At 42.1% G+C, this 16,767-nt stretch overlaps 2 protein-coding genes across 6 annotated transcripts in view; one reads left to right on the top strand and one right to left on the bottom strand.

Annotated features, from left to right (window-relative positions):
- Positions 1 to 10,625, bottom strand: part of traf2b (Tnf receptor-associated factor 2b) — a 22,388-nt gene extending 11,763 nt beyond the window's left edge. The window contains exons 1-3 of one of the 3 annotated variants that reach the window (XM_071349741.1): positions 10,601 to 10,625; positions 1,498 to 1,696; positions 221 to 299 (exon numbers count right to left, since the gene is read on the bottom strand). In XM_071349741.1, the coding sequence (XP_071205842.1) occupies positions 221 to 299; positions 1,498 to 1,667 (249 nt within the window). In that variant the 5' untranslated portion in view covers positions 1,668 to 1,696; positions 10,601 to 10,625. The other 2 variants (XM_071349740.1, XM_071349742.1) reach the window with 2 other exon arrangements.
- On the top strand, positions 10,606 to 16,767 carry coq4 (coenzyme Q4 homolog (S. cerevisiae)). 3 transcript variants are annotated; one of them, XM_071349748.1, is made up of 7 exons: positions 10,606 to 10,772; positions 12,896 to 13,048; positions 13,511 to 13,607; positions 13,750 to 13,852; positions 13,946 to 14,075; positions 14,164 to 14,257; positions 14,946 to 16,767. In XM_071349748.1, the coding sequence occupies exons 1-7, from the start codon at positions 10,640 to 10,642 to the stop codon at positions 15,127 to 15,129; spliced, it is 894 nt and encodes a 297-aa protein (XP_071205849.1). In that variant the 5' UTR covers positions 10,606 to 10,639; the 3' UTR covers positions 15,130 to 16,767. The 3 variants fall into 3 exon arrangements, with proteins under 3 accessions (XP_071205849.1, XP_071205850.1, XP_071205851.1); XM_071349749.1 differs by having other exon boundaries at positions 10,632 to 10,748; XM_071349750.1 differs by lacking the exon at positions 10,606 to 10,772 and having other exon boundaries at positions 12,920 to 13,048; positions 13,494 to 13,607.

Genomic DNA, 16,767 nt, shown 5'->3' with positions numbered 1-16,767 from the left:
ATATCCTACATAGTTCACTTCTCCCCCCTCAAGTTTCATTTTCTCCCTCAAGTTTCATTTTCTCCCTCAAGTTTCATTTTCTCCCTCAAGCTTCGAACTGTAATGAATTGGAATCTTGTGAATGAAAACACTCTCCAGTATTGACGTCCTTTTTTCGCCAGGAGCAACATGATTCACCAGTGATATTCTTAGAAGTCAAATTAATAGTACAAACGCTTACCTCATTGCTATTGAGAATGGACTGGGGCTCCTCGTATATCTCCTCCTGTCGACAGGCTTCACAGGGCTTGGGTCCAGAGCTGATGATGGAGACATATGTCATGGGATTTTACAGTTAAGCATGATTTCAGTGGATTAGCCTCACCTTAATGGATTAGCCTCACCTGATCCACTACTAGCATCTCTGATGATCACCAGTGGGATATAAAGCACAGGGCTAAACTATAAAGATGAATCATGTAACTATGTAGCACTTTGCAAAATACATGACACTTTTGTTGGGCAAGTCATGTCAAGAGTGGGATAAAAATAGGTGATACTCAGATCTACAACAAGACACTAATAATAGGTATTAATAACACTAGAATTAGAGAGCACGGGCAAGACATACAGTACAAGGACAGGCGCATCAGTATGCAAGGCAACAAATTACCTTCCACGTACTCCTTCACTCATAGCTTTTCCCAGTACAGATTCTATGTGGTCTGAACTCTGATAATGATTTCTTTACATTTCACAAGTCAGAAATGTCCAGTCTTGAACATACTCCAATAACTCACTGATAATCAGGTGATAAATCAGGACATCCTGTAACTACATAATGCTGATGCTCAACTCCATTCCATCTTCTTTCAATTCCACTGCACATTTTTGACTGGAGTTCGCAAATTAAAAGGGGCAAAAATATTGCTCTTTCATTTGTAGCAGCATGTGAATTATAAAAAAATCCATGATTCCACTTCTCTTTAAAAGGACTAAAGGTGTGACAAAACTTTAAGATCATTGTTAAAAAGAAGGGGGAAATCACGGAAGAAAAAGGTGCCCAAAGTTAAAAGAACACCAGTGTGTTAATGATCAGATTAACAAATAAATGATTAGGCAGTGTGATATGGAGAGTAAAAACACTCCTGGTGAGTAGACATCTTGAGTAGTAATCAGCAAGAGCAGCTTGGTCCAGTGTTACCACCTCCAGAGCTAAAATCCATTCCAGATAATCCCAGTGGAGGCTGGACCTGCATTAGTGTTGATCATCTGACAGCACTACCACACTCCCACCGCAGACAGACACACAGTCCATGATGGCTCATCAAGTGGAAGGATGAGATGCTGATGGGAGCAACAACAACACCACAGAGAGATGCTGCAGTACTGCAACTACAGCAGGACAGGGTGGGGTGGAGCAGCATGCTCAGTGAGAAAGGGTTTTTAAAGGTGGGGGAAAGAGCAGGGTTTGCAGAGCCGGGAGAGTGGCTGAGGTGAGGAGGTCCTGTAGTCTACCTGGTGAGCAGTTTGAAACAGTGGACACAGAAGCGATGTCCACACTGAGCCTGGACCGGCTTCCTCAGGACCTGGTGACACTGCTGGCATTGGTACTTAGTTTCCATGGAAACAGCCAGCACATTCTTCGGTATCCCTTGGAGGGAGGAGTCTAAAGAGGGCAGGGCCATGCTCCTCCATCAACTTCTGATACAGCTTCCTGTGTAAACAAACATCAAACACTTTTGAGTAGATAGATCAACTGCAGCGAATCCCCCTCCCAGGCCACTGCAAGTTTAGGCTAGCTACAGAACTCAAAACAGTTATGTTTATTCATTTGCAGCTGTTGCACGTGGGATGCATGCACAGTTCAGTTGTGCACCCCCCTAACACATCCACATACAACTTCTGCACATAGTATTACGAGGATAATTTGATGACAAGTGCATGACTTGGCAGTAAGGTACAACAGACTACAACCCTATTTCATACAATATACCAGTGGTGACCTGCCATTAAGGGCAGGTGGGGCTCTTGTTATTAGTTAAAAAAAATATATAATAATTGAAAAATAAAGCATGTTCTTTTGGTATTAATTCATGTCACAAATCAGTTTGCAAACAAAGTTTTTTTTTTTATGAAAAAAAAGACCAAACATGGTCTCGTTCTTGAGTAAGGCAGCTCCAAAATGCATATGGTTTTCAGCCCATCTCAGTGCTTACTGTGGTGGAGGGGCAGCCAGTGAAAATACGGAGCGTAGGCGTTGGTCATCTTCGCCGTGATTGGCTCAGTGTTCTGTCACTCATGGGGACACTGCAGAATCTACAGGGAGAGCTAGGCTGTTCAAACACCCTTGGGTGTTGCCATAGATTTACATTAGAAGTGCCTGTCCAAGAAGGCCCAGGGTCATTGGCCACAGATAAAATGTCAAATCACGTAATAGCTATCCTAGCTTTGATTGGACTGATTATGTCAACATCATACTTTCAAAATCTTCGCTAGCAAGCTAGCTAGCTAAACAAGCAGTCATCATGAATCACATCGACATTCTACTGGCAAATCCTTTACAATTCTTGTCATATGAAAAGAAATTATAGATAAAATGTATCGGTGCTCATCGGCCACAAATATTACACAAGTCTGAAATCACAAATTCAACAATGAGTGGTTTAGAAGGAATAAGTGGCTAACTGCGAGTGTCGCAAAGCAATCCCCATTTTGCTTCGCATGCCTGCTATTCGTTGGAGAGGGTGTGTGGTCCAAGTCTGGGTTTAAAGATTTAAAACATCTGTCTGAAAAGTTCTCTTTTCAAGTTTAAAAGGATAAACTTCTGTTGGTGTCCATTGAAGTGCTGAACAAATAGAACTACCTCGTCGCAGCTTGTTTGCTTGCACTTGCTTATACTTAGAGCTAAGTGTTAATGATGAGAACAAACATTAAGGATTTAAAACATCCTTCTGAAAATTATGAATTTACTAAACATAAATGTAATAATGTTTGTGTATTGTTCAAAAGTCACAACTCATGTCGGCATTCATTATTATTGAAGGAGAATTGCGGTTCTTATCGAGTTACACAAATCCACAAGGTGTCAGCCATATCAGCTATGGTTTTTAAAAAGGCAGTAAATGAGGCTGAATTAACTGTTTCGCTGCCAGACAAGGCTCCGCTGATAGCCAGGTGTAGCGGTGGTAAGTGGTGCTGAAAGGAAAGCTCCACTGTTGGGACAGCTTTATGTAGGCCCTAACAGTTTGTGGGCACCGTTTGTCACCGTTATAGTGCAATTCATGTATTGTTTAGTGTTGTGTAGGGGCTTTGTTGGCATGCATCTATAAAAATTGGGTGAATTTGCCCCACCAAGATATACATGCTAAAATCGCCACTGCAATATATAGCAGGATATTACATTGTAACTGCAGCATTATTACGTTTTAGGCTTGATTGAGTCTCCATAGAAACCATATCAGTAAGACAGGCCAAGCGGAGAAAAGATGGCCCGTGTACAACAGAACCATAAAACGCCAAAACACATTACTGGTATCCTGGAGACCCCAGCGTCCCTAGGGATTTGTTCTCCCTAATCAGTAAACCATTGGTAGCAGAACATGAGCAGGGCTCTGGTTAAAAGTAGAGTCAGGTAAAGAGAGTTTGCGGTCTGTGGAAATTTATCGATTCCTATACAGGAGAGTGACCACCCCACTGCAAAGGGTTTGTCACACAATTTACCGATCCAATCAAACCAGCTAAGTAGATGCAATGTACAAATTACCTCGACAACCTGTACCCCCACACTGACTCGGTACCGGTACCCTGTATTTAGCCTCATTGTTATTTTATTGTGTTACTTAAAAAACATTTATTTTAAATGTTACTTCAGTTTGACGGAGCTATTCTACTACTACTACTACTTCACAGCCACAAGCTGGCACTCTCGTACTCAGTGGTGGAAAAGTACCCAATTGTCATACTTGAGTAAAAGTAAAGTAATTTAATATAAAATGACTCAAGTGAAAGTCACCCAGTAAAATACTACTTGAGTAAAAGTCTAAAAGTATATGGTTTTATATACAGTGGGGCAAAAAAGTATTTAGTCAGCCACCAATTGTGCAAGTTCTCTCACTTAAAAAGATGAGAGGCCTGTAATTTTCATCATAGGTACACTTCAACTATGACAGACAAAATGAGAAAAGAAAATCCAGAAAATCACATTGTAGGATTTTTAATGAATTTATTTGCAAATTATGGTGGAAAATAAGTATTTGGTCAATAACAAAAGTTTCTCAATACTTTGTTATATACCCTTTGTTGGCAATGACAGAGGTCAAACGTTTTCTGTAAGTCTTCACAAGGTTTTCACACACTGTTGCTGGTATTTTGGCCCATTCCTCCATGCAGATCTCCTCTAGAGCAGTGATGTTTTGGGGCTGTTGCTGGGCAACACGGACTTTCAATTCCCTCCAAAGATTTTCTATGGGGTTGAGATCTGGAGACTGGCTAGGCCACTCCAGGACCTTGAAATGCTTCTTACGAAGCCACTCCTTCGTTGCCCGGGCAGTGTGTTTGGGATCATTGTCATGCTGAAAGACCCAGCCACATTTCATCTTCAATGCCCTTGCTGATGGAAGGAGGTTTTCACTCAAAATCTCACGATACATGGCCCCATTCATTCTTTCCTTTACACGGATCAGTCGTCCTGGTCCCTTTGCAGAAAAACAGCCCCAAAGCATGACGTTTCCACCCCCATGCTTCACAGTAGGTATGGTGTTCTTTGGATGCAACTCAGCATTCTTTGTCCTCCAAACACGACGAGTTGAGTTTTTACCAAAAAGTTATATTTTGGTTTCATCTGACCATATGACATTCTCCCAATCTTCTTCTGGATCATCCAAATGCTCTCTAGCAAACTTCAGACGGGCCTGGACATGTACTGGCTTAAGCAGGGGGACACATCTGGCACTGCAGGATTTGAGTCCCTGGCGGCGTAGTGTGTTACTGATGGTAGGCTTTGTTACTTTGGTCCCAGCTCTCTGCAGGTCATTCACTAGGTCCCCCCGTGTGGTTCTGGGATTTTTGCTCACCGTTCTTGTGATCATTTTGACCCCACGGGGTGAGATCTTGCGTGGAGCCCCAGATCGAGGGAGATTATCAGTGGTCTTGTATGTCTTCCATTTCCTAATAATTGCTCCCACAGTTGATTTCTTCAAACCAAGCTGCTTACCTATTGCAGATTCAGTCTTCCCAGCCTGGTGCAGGTTTACAATTTTGTTTCTGGTGTCCTTTGACAGCTCTTTGGTCTTGGCCATAGTGGAGTTTGGAGTGTGACTGTTTGAGGTTGTGGACAGGTGTCTTTTATACTGATAACAAGTTCAAACAGGTGCCATTAATACAGGTAACGAGTGGAGGACAGAGGAGCCTCTTAAAGAAGAAGTTACAGGTCTGTGAGAGCCAGAAATCTTGCTTGTTTGTAGGTGACCAAATACTTATTTTCCACCATAATTTGCAAATAAATTCATAAAAAATCCTACAATGTGATTTTCTGGATTTTCTTTTCTCATTTTGTCTGTCATAGTTGAAGTGTACCTATGATGAAAATTACAGACCTCTCTCATCTTTTTAAGTGGGAGAACTTGCACAATTGGTGGCTGACTAAATACTTTTTTTGCCTCACTGTATACACTTAAGTATCAAAAGTAAATGTAATTGCAAAAATATCAAAAGTAATTGCTTATATTAAGCAAACCAGAAGGCACAATTTTCTTGTTTTTCAAATTTATTTACAGATAGCCAGGGTTACAATACAACATGCAGACATAATTTACAAACAAAGCATTTGTTGTTTAGTGATTCCACCAGATCAGAGGCAGTAGAGATGACCAGGGATGTTCTCTTGATAAGCACGTAAATTGGACTATTTTCCTGTCATACTAAGCATTCAAAATGTAACGAGTCCTTTTGGTGTCAGGGAAAATATATAAGTAAAAGTTGTCAACAATATAAATAGTAAAGTACAGATACGCCAAAAAACGACTTAAGTAGTACTTTAAAGTATTTTTACACCACTGCTCATACTGCAACTTTGCAGCCCCGCCACCAAAAATGAAGTTCCTCTATCACATTCCTCTTTAAGTTCTTCATTCATCTTTCCAAACCCTAATTTCATGTACTTGTTGGATAGGGTGAATCACTGGCTCTTGCACATGAGGTACACGGTCACTTTATGGATATAATTTTGACAGTAGATATCTATTGTCTTGGCCAGTTTGCTCTCTGAGAAAGATTTATCTGATTAAACTAATGGGAGGTGGCATATACAATCCAAGACAGATTAGATTTTTTCAATCATTAGCACATCTATTTTATCAACTTTAGTCTCTCAAAATGTTTGGCAACTTGACCATCCGGTAATGGTTGGTTGATTTTCAACAGACCTCTGATTATTGGTAGGCTAATTCGTGTAGGCTACAATAAACACAGAGGATCTCGGAATTGAACCAAGGTATGAACGCTCTGGTTTTGAATCACGGTTCTCTGTGCAACTCAAGAATCAAGACCATATTAGCCAAGCTCTGGGATACTCAGTATCTCCAGGACAGGCCTACTCATCACAAGTGTCCCAGAAAGGAAATCCCGCCGCTAAAGGGGCACAATCTCACAGTCCTCGGCTCCACACCATTAAAACATAGCCTACTCAAGAAGCACTGTCAATAGGCCTTCCACTGACCCAGTAAAGCCAAGGCATTATTAGATCCGGGCCGAGGTGAACGAAGCCTACTTCTTGGTCTCAGAAAGGCAGCAGCGATACACTTAGTCATCTGCTACATCCTCCTTCTCCCGCAGCAACCCCAACAGCCGGACAGAGCCTAATCTCTCCTGGACAGATGGTAGTAGCACCTTTAACAGACAAAGGGATGCAACAACTAACGAGAAACGTTGTTCCGTACAGCGTGCAACACTCGAACAGAGTGGAAATAAATTCCAACTGACCAGGGCGCCAATAAAACGTACGTCTAGGTCTATGGAAGGCAAATAGAGATGCACCAAGCCATCAGATGCACCTCTGCTGCATATGCACTGGGTCCCAATAGGTCTTTGGAAACCAGGACCTAAGAAGATCAACGAAAGTGGCAGTCCATGAAGCAGTCTGTGACTCCACACACACACTACTGTTTTACATTTTTATTTAACTAGACATGTCAGCTAAGAACAAATTCTTATTTACAATGACGGCCTACTCCGGCCAAACCCGGACGACGCTGGGCCAATTGTGTGCCGCCCTATGGGACTCCCAATTTTACATTTAAGTCATTCACGGCCGGTTGTGATACAGTCTGAATTCGAACCAGGGTGTCTGTAGTGACGCAGTGCCTTAGACCGCTGCACCATTCAGGAGCCCCAGTACAGCGCAGAGAGATGGACACCCTACCGCTGTCACACATCCACCACTCGAGGCCCTGAACATCAGATGCTTTCACACAAGTGCACACTATGGGAGAAAGGTCAGAGAATTTGGAAGACCTAATGCAGTCTCATAGTGTAGTGTTTTTATGAACCAGGCTAGATTGAAAACCAAAAATCTGTGTTCAAGATTGTAAAAAGGAAGTACTTGTACAAATGATAATTGTCAGTGTATGCTATATTTGACCGGCAGATGGTAGCTTTTATGCCTTTCCCTAACCTAAACCTCACTGAAACTATATCCAACCTTAACCTAACCCGAATTCCTAAACCTAACCTTAATTCGTTTCAACCCCCTATACCTAAACTTAATTGTTGTTCTGCAGGTCAAACTTCTACTTCCTTTATGCTGCATTCATGACATCTCGTAAATGTGTAAATACAAACATAGGACTGGGAAAAATCCACTTGAATGTCCCTCCAACTCGCATTACTTCTGGGAAACCTGTCTATCAAGATGTGTTTTAGTGCTCGTCGGAGCTTCCTATTTCTTAGCTGTGATGTCGGAAATAGGACTTTGTTTCATTCATGTAGTTTTTGGCCCGAACAATTCTTCAACCGATAACATTGCTTATAATAAAGTTCACTTGCTTGTTTAACATTGACAATATGGTCAAACCAGCTACATTACCCATATTGTAGTTGACAAAAACAGACGTGGTCATCTTTTGGTTGAAAAGGTAAAAGGTCAGTGGTGAAACGTCACAACTCGGCAACCCAGGCAACAACATTTTCTCAGTTTCCCCACTTGAAATTCCAGCTTGTAGGGTCGTTCTAGTGAACTAGGAACTTCCGATAACTCATAGCACGTAAACACAGCATCTTCTCTGTGCTCCAAGTTACCCACTTGCAGCTCTCTGACATCATATCATGTCAACAACAAAAAAGTTGTGTTAACAGAAATAACTAAATACAAATTGTAATGTGTTTCTAAGCTTTTGAACACATGCTTAAATTGATTTTCGTGCATGCATTTACATTAACGGCTGTGATCATTTTCTAAATTGATAGGTAAAACTGTTCTGTAGCCAGCTAGACAATGTAACCAGCACAGAACACATTAGGCATGTGCCGTCTTGGCAGGTCAGTCAGCTAGCTAATTATTTATTTATTTATTGAAACTTCTAATGTACTGATGTTTCCTTTCATCTTCCATTTGATTCAGAAATCAAAAGCAGCTCTGGATATACTTCTTATGGGCCATTTTTTTTTTAAAGAGCAAAACATTCATAGCTAGCTTTTTAATGACCTCTATCCATGATTGTACAGTATTTCCCACTTAAAAGCACATTAATATACAAAACTCATTACGACATAACTGGTAACTACAACCTTCCCACTTGGTCATGAACGCAGCACTAGGACTTGCTTCCATTCAGCCACAAGAGCATTATTGAGGTCGGGCACTGATGTTGGGCGATTAGGCCTGGCTCGCAGTCAGCGTTCCAATTCATCCCAAATGTGTTCAATGGGAGGTCAGGGCTCTGTGCAGGCCAGTCAAGTTATTCCACACTGATCTCGACAAAGAATTTCTGTATGGAACTCGCTTTGTGCACGGGGGCATTGTCATGTCGAAACAGGATTGGGCCTTCCCCAAACTGCTTTCAAAGTTGTAAGCACAGAATCTAGAATATCATTATATGCTGTAGCGTTAAGATTTCCCTTCACTGGAACTAAGGGGCCTAGCCCGAACCATGGAAAACCACCCCAGATCATTATTCCTCCTCCATCAAACTAAGGTTGGCACTATACATTCTGGCAGGTAGCGGACTGCCAGATGGTGAAGCGTGATTCATTACTCCAGAGAACGCGTTTCCACATTTCCAGAGTCCAATGGCAGTGAGCTTTACACCACTCCAGCCGACGTTTGGCATTGCACATGGTGATCTTAGGCTTGTGTGCGGCTGCTCGGCCATGGAAACCCATTCCATGAAGCTCCCGACGTACAGTTCTTGTGCTGACATTGCTTCCCGAGGCAGTTTGGACCAGGGCAGCTCTAGCAGGGCAAAGATTTGACAAACTGACTTGTTGGAAAGGTGGCATCCTATCATGGTGCCACGTTGAAAGTCACTGAGCTTTTCAGTAAGGCCATTCTACTGCCAATGTTTGTCTAAAGTGATTGCATGGCTGTGTGCTCGATTTTATACACCTGTCAGCAACGGGTGTGGCTGAAATAGCCGAATCCACTAATTTGAAGGGTTGTCCACATACCTTTCTATATATAGAGAAGCATGGTCTTTTTTTTTGTTCTTGTTCTCCTTTCGTGAGGAATCAGCCATTACAATTGTGTATCATAAGTCCAAACGAGAGCAAGGTCAATGATATTATACTGCCAATGTAACCAATACAATAAGATACAATTGATAAGACTGACTTCACGAAGATAATTTTAATGGCATAAACTAATGAATGTGGCATAGGCTGCGACATTGACCCTGAAAAAAAGTAAACAAGATTGCCATGAAATAATTCTCAAGTAGAGATCCATCCAACATTTCGAGGTACTGTAAAGTTTAGGTACGTGTATTTGTCTGTATGTATATCTGTTTCTGCCGGACCAAGAAATACGTATAAACAGTAAAGCGGATCTTCCTACCCCGTGCTGCACCCTAAATAAGCAGCCATGTTCAGGCAGGCATAGGCTACGATCGAGTCTAAATTCATGCTCAAAAATGTAGTTGCTCCGTGTATGAGTCTTCGTCACAATCATCTAACTGCTAGCCAAGTAACCCAAGTGTTATACTCACCAATACGTGCTCCAATGTGATGTTACTGGAACATTTGTAATGTAACTTTATTTTGTAATGTAACTTGCAAAGCGGTGCGACAAAAACAACACAGTTACACATGGGATAAACAAACGTACAGCCAATAACACAACATGATGGCTCAAACACGTATCATGAAAGTAATGTTTTTGTTTGGTTAGCTTTTGGAAACGTTAACTTGAGCACATAACTTTCCCTAACATCACACTTAACGTTATACATTGTAATATTCGATTTACCTGATATCGTAGGATGGCTAACATTCGATGTTTGGGATGCGTTGTCTTCTAGCCAAGATATGAAATGCAATCATAATTGACTGTAGCACATATAAGGCACACACAATAGTTCCATTATGAGTGACACATTTCCAGTCCATTTAAAATGAACTTCTTTATTACCTTGTCCTCCGTCCTCCAAATGTAAACTCTTCAACCGTCATGACACGTCATCACGTCCGCTTCATTTTTGGTAAAAGGCGCATGTGCCAGCCAGCTCACAACATAGAAATGTTGCGTTCACTCCTCGTTTCAAGTCGAAGAAGCACTGGTAGGGGCGCGTTTATGTTCGAAGGTATGCAAGTGAGACTGTATAGTAACTAAATAACCATGGACAATATATATTTCGATAATTAGAGAATGATAATGTATTATTTGTTTTATTTAGCTATAAGGTCGTATAGTAGCGGTTAGCGGAGTGTACCACAACTCCACTGTAGGGGGTTCGCCATTATATCACTTCACAGAACTACCACAAAAAAATAGGGCAAACCAGTTTGGTTTTCCCCTACTCATCTGTAGATCTACTCCGCAGACTAGACCAGGGTTTCTCAAGCAAGACACATCACAACTACAGCTACCAGATTTATTATACTGCTCAAATATTAGACCATAACTAGTACCTTCCTGTATTATGCTAAGATGTTGGCATCATTTACTTTATATTCGTATTCTTATTTCCTTTCTTATTGTTGCATTTTCGAGAAGGAACCTGCAACTATTCATTTCGTTGGGCTATGTATACCATACATATCCTGTACATACAGTACGACTAATACAACTTGAAACAAGAAGTGCTCAGAGTGCTTTCAGGGGTTCCCTGAAAAAGCAGGGATAAAACTAACTAAATGAAAAAAAAAATGCAGCAAGGCCAAAATACCTATAATGGAAGAACTGTTTGACAAACAGTTGTGCAATTTTATATTTTGAGTGACGACAATTAATTTTGGCCTCACATTGTATTCTTAAAAACGTGTAGGGGTTCCCTAGAAAAGGGTACAGTGGGCCGAGCACCCCTTGGGCTAGACTCCGTTCTGTATAGGGCTACAAAACACAGTATTGATGACCTATTCATTGTCATATGATCTCATGAAGCACAAAGGAAAAACTCTTATCACAACCCACTGGGCACACACTGGTTTGTCACATGTGCCAAATAGAACAGGTGTAGACCTTAGCGTGAAATGCATACTTACAAGCCCTTAACCAACAATGCAGAATTTTCAAATGTAAGTAAGAAACTATTTGTTAATAAAATAAAAATGTAAATAAAGTAAGAAAAATAAGTGATAAAATAACAATAACAAGGCTATATACATGGGGTACCGGTACCGAGTCAATATGCGGGGGTACATACTATTCGATGTAAATGGGGTAATATGTACTCTACATGTAGGTAGGGGTAAAGTGACTATGCCTAGATAATAAACAACGAGTAGCAGCAGTGTAAAAAAAGGGTCAATGCAAATAGTTCGGGTAGCCATTTGATTAACTGTTTAGAAGTCTTATGGCTTTGGGGTAGAAGCTGTTAAGGAGCCTTTTGGACCTAGACTTGGTGCTCCGATACCGCCTGCTGTGCGGCACCAGAAAGTACAGTCTATGACTAGGATGGCTGGTGTGTATTTTACAATTTTTTGGGGCCTTCCTCTGACACCGCCTGGTATAGAGGTCTTGAATGGAAGGAAGCTTGGCCCCAGTGATGTACTGGGCCATACGCATTACCCTCCGTAGCACCTTGCGGTCGATTGCCGAGCAATTGCCATACCAGGCAGTGATGCAACCAATCAGGATACTCTCAATGTTGCAGCTGTAGAACTTTTTGAACATCTGAGGACCCATGCCAAGTCTATTCAGTTTCTTGAGGGGATGTTGTCGTGCCCTATTCATGACTGTCTTGGTGTGTTTGGACTAGGATAGTTTGTTAGTGATGTGGACGCCAAGGAACTTCAAGCACTCAACCCGCTCCACTATAGCCCCAGGATCATGCTCGGCCCCCTTTTTTTTTTATAGTCCACTATCAGCTCTTTGGTCTTGCTCATGTTGAGGTAGATGTTGTCCTGGCACCACACTGACAGGTTTCTGACCTCCCTGTAGGCTGTCTCATCATTGTTGGTGATCAGGCCTACCACTGTTGTGTTGTCGGCAAACTTAAGGATGGTGTTGGAGTTTCCTGTAGTCCACTATCAACTCTTTTGTTTTGTGTTGAACCGTTGAACTAATGTGGAATAGACGTTGAATTGACGTTGAATTGACGTATGTGCCCAGTTTGAAGGTGTTGACTGGAAACAGAGCACTGGAAACCACCTGTGGTCCCATAATCTCTAAGTACTAAGGTCACTACAGTATTAATACCATGTCCTGATGGGATGTCCATGTGTACTCTACTGTATGTCTGATGCTGTTTGGTGTCACCCACAGCCCTTTGTGTCCGGCAGCAGCACCATGGCGTGGACCATGCAGACGGGCAGTATGACGGACTGTACCCAGGCCACATCCCTACCAGCCCCATCCAGAAAGCCCTGTTGGCTGTCGGCTCCGGGGTGGCAGCTCTGCAAGACCCCTACAGACATGGTGAGAGGGATGCCCACTTCCAGTTGTGATACTTTCATATGGTCATTTTGCATCTGTAGGGAGTTTGGCATACTTATCTGTTCTTACAGAACATGTGGGTAGGCTGTGTTCACTGTTTTACTTTCCTTTCTTTTGCATTTGAAACTCAAACTATTTGAATGCGTTTCATTACGCACAGTACCCAATACCAAGCAGGGTTATTTAATGGTTGTCATGTGTCATTTAGATCCCTAGTTATCAAGGTGATGGAAAACACTGACGTTTTAGAAAAACAAGAAACTAAAAGAGTCATAGGGAAACTGTCGTAGATGTCATTTTGATTTAAACAAGTCCTTGAAATATAAATTATTCAAAAGGGTGAGAAATAACTTGAAAGTGACTCTTGGTGTAACATACTGTACTGCATTTTCTCAATAAAAAGTACCACATTTCTCTTCACTGTAAGCCGTGTTCCCCATGTAGACATGGTGGCAGTGCTGGGAGAGACGACAGGACACCTGGCCCTGATGACGCTTCGGGATCGAATGAGAGGAGACCCTGAGGGCTATACCATTCTAACGTATGTCACAACTTCTGCTGTCTATCTCACTCTGTTTACGTACACCCTGAAATATACATCTCTATGATTTTAAATAAGTTGTGTGTACAATTGCTTGTCTGTGAATGCTCATGCGCGTATGTTTCACCTATTTCTGTGTAAGTGAGCGCCCACGGATCCGACTATCCACATTGGATCTGTCCAAGATGGCTTCCCTTCCAGATGGATCCTTTGGGAGAGAGTACCTACGCTTCCTTGAGAACAATGTGAGTTTGTGAAGGACATAATGGATCTCTTTTTACAGAGGAAGCGTAGTGGTTATTTGCCAATCCTCGTATCCCTCTGTCTCTCTTTCTCAGAGGGTGACCCCTGACTCGAGGGTGAACGTGAAATTTGTGGATAATGAGGAGTTGGCGTACGTCATGCAGAGGTACCGAGAAGTCCACGATTTACTGCACACCTTACTAGGCATGCCCACTAACATGCTGGGTGAGTCTGGGGAAAGGGGATTCACTGAGAGTATTGGTATTAGTGTGTTTCACTACATGGCTTTTCTTTCTCACTTCCTCAAACTCAGGTGAAGTGGCCGTAAAGTGGTTTGAGGCTGCTCAAACTGGCCTGCCCATGTGCATCCTGGGAGCAGCGTTGGGACCGCTCCGTCTGTCCACAAGGTGCTGCCCATCAGGCTCTCTTCTTATTCATACTGTATGTAGTGATATAAACCAGGGGCCTTTTCAGGAGACTGACTGTCTGCCATGTTGAATAGGAAGTAGTCTTGGCTCTACTCGTTACATTTCTGCAATGTTTATTGAATACATCCCAAGATTTATCTGTGATGTCATCAGTTTCCAGGAAGTTGTACTGTATATTCTAAGGGAGACTGGTGGTGAATGGAACATACACTTCCTGGACACCTCTGATATTTGGTAATCAACCACACACCGGAGCAGCCCCCTGAGGTGTAAAGAGAACTGACATTTAGGTGGATGACTCCCTTCAGGGAACTAAGACAATATAGTTGGTTTATTTGCAAGTGTCACAGAACTAGTTGAGCTAGTTATGATCAACACATTGTAGTTATTGACTGAAGGGAATGAAAGTCTGTCTTCTGAAAGAATTACAGTTCACATGTATTGTTTTTCTGGAAGGGAAGTCTAGTTTCCTTCCTGGCTGAAAAACATCCCCCATGTGTGTGGAAACTAATACTTACTGAAAGTGTCATCATGAATTTTCTGAGTATTGGCTTTGACTGTAAATTATTTCTGCTCTGTAATACAATAACCATTGACATCACAGTCTGGTATCTGTACAGTAATGCAATTATTACGGCCTGATTGTTTCCTTGTGCCACTCCCGCAGTCGTCTGGAGCCCTTGGTGACGTCCCTGGGACCGTGGGCTGTGAGGAATGGCCGGCAGGCCCGCTGTGTCTTCAGCATCTTCTACGAGCGCCGCTGGGAGCAGAGTCTGGAGGACCTGAGAGAGGAGCTGAGCATCGAGCCTCCCCCGCTCACCATCACGGCCACCAGCCAGAAGCCACATTAGATTCTTAGCACTGACCTCGAATGTCAGAGGTCACTGTACAACCAGATGGGACAGAATGCAGGGACTCTTTGGAGGGATGTCATACAGTAATTTAGGCATTGTATGTGGACTGACTGAGTCATAGCAATTGTGTCAAGCTTCCCCCATGATTTCAAGTGAAGGAAGGAAAGGCCAATATTCACAGTGGGTGCAGAGGATTACCAGAGGGCTGGATGCAATTTTCACCATGGCACAGACACACATAATTATTCGAATATGGCACATATTAGTCAATTATTGCATTCTATCCATGCTACCTGAGACATGAAACAGACAAGTGGGAGGGCATGCAGGAGGGCATACAGATAGGTCAAATCAAATTGTATTGGTCACATACACATGGTTAGCAGATGTAATTGCGAGTGTAGCTAAATGCTTGTGCTTCTAGTTCCGACGCACAAGCATTTCGCTACACTCGTAATAACATCTACTAACCATGTGTGTGTGACTAATACGATCTGACCAGACCTATCTGTATGCCCTCCTACCTGTATGCCCTCGCACTTGTCTGTTTCATGTCTCAGGTAGCATGGATAGAATGCAATAATTGACTAAAATGTGCCATGTTCGAATAATTATGTGCGAAGTATCACCACGGTCCGTGCCATAGTGAAACACTCCTGGGAGGGCATACACGCAATTTGCCTAAATGGAAACACTTCAGCCTCTTCATTTTAATTGGACACTGTAGTAATGTTTTTGCGAAAAAGTGTATTTGTTGTTTTTAAAAGTCACCTTGACCTAGAGAGATTTACACCGTTACCAAATCATTACAGCAGGGTAAGCCTACACAAAACACAGCCCTTATTTGTAGTGGTTGCTAAAAATCCCGTATGGGGAAAAATGAATGGTGGAAAAACGATTGGAACCATTTCCCTGTTTGACTGCTTTTATGGGTATTATGGCTCATACTGTGGTACTCTGTTCTACTATATCTGCCATTTCCATTACACATGTCACAATGATTCAATGTAAACCTACCTATTGAGTGCATGGCACTTTTTTTAACAACCTTGTTGAGGATCTTGTAGGTCATGGCTAGAGGGGATAAGCTACAGCTTTTGTAAAATGAATGCCTAAATGTGATTTTATTTGCATGTTAGCTAACCTGAACCCTTTTCCTGAGGTCTTAATCTAATTCACCTAATCTGCTACGTTAATTATCCTAACCTGCTAATAAAAGTAAAATCTGACAAAAGCTGTAGGCTACATATCCCATCTAGTCAAAACCGGGTTTTGTATTAGGCCTACCAGCTGGCATTTGTCAACCACCTAACCATCACAAGGCTGGGCAGACCGAGGACAAGGGAGAGCATGTTGCTGCCAGTTAGGCTATGTGAGCTGGAAATGAGTGGTTATTTAGTCATCAATTGATGACTGTTGATAGAAAAAGTAATGTCTCGTCTGGTATCAGTAAAACACTAAGACTTAAAAAAAAATCTATCTGCCATAGCCCTATTGGTATCACACATGGCACATTTACTGTAAAGAATGGCAGTCATGTAATATGTGTTTTATATGTATTCATGATGAGCACAGTGCTGTTCATGTATCTCAGGGGTGAGATGTGTCGCTCATCAATAAATGCTTTGCACATTG

The sequence above is a fragment of the Salvelinus alpinus genome, chromosome 18 (genome assembly GCF_045679555.1).
Source record: "Salvelinus alpinus chromosome 18, SLU_Salpinus.1, whole genome shotgun sequence".
Classification (NCBI taxonomy): Eukaryota; Metazoa; Chordata; class Actinopteri; order Salmoniformes; family Salmonidae; genus Salvelinus; species Salvelinus alpinus.
The sequence above is the reverse complement of the archived record's forward strand: the minus strand, read 5'-3'. Positions and strand labels throughout refer to the sequence as shown.

Bases quoted from the DNA above. Each gene is read 5' to 3' on its own strand.
- coq4 (XM_071349748.1), top strand. From the start codon at position 10,640: ATGACACGTCATCACGTCCGCTTCATTTTTGGTAAAAGGCGCATGTGC. The intron at 13,049-13,510 runs GTGAGAGGGATG...TTCCCCATGTAG, and splicing joins GCAAGACCCCTACAGACATG to ACATGGTGGCAGTGCTGGGA. The intron at 13,853-13,945 runs GTGAGTTTGTGA...TCTCTTTCTCAG, and splicing joins TACGCTTCCTTGAGAACAAT to AGGGTGACCCCTGACTCGAG.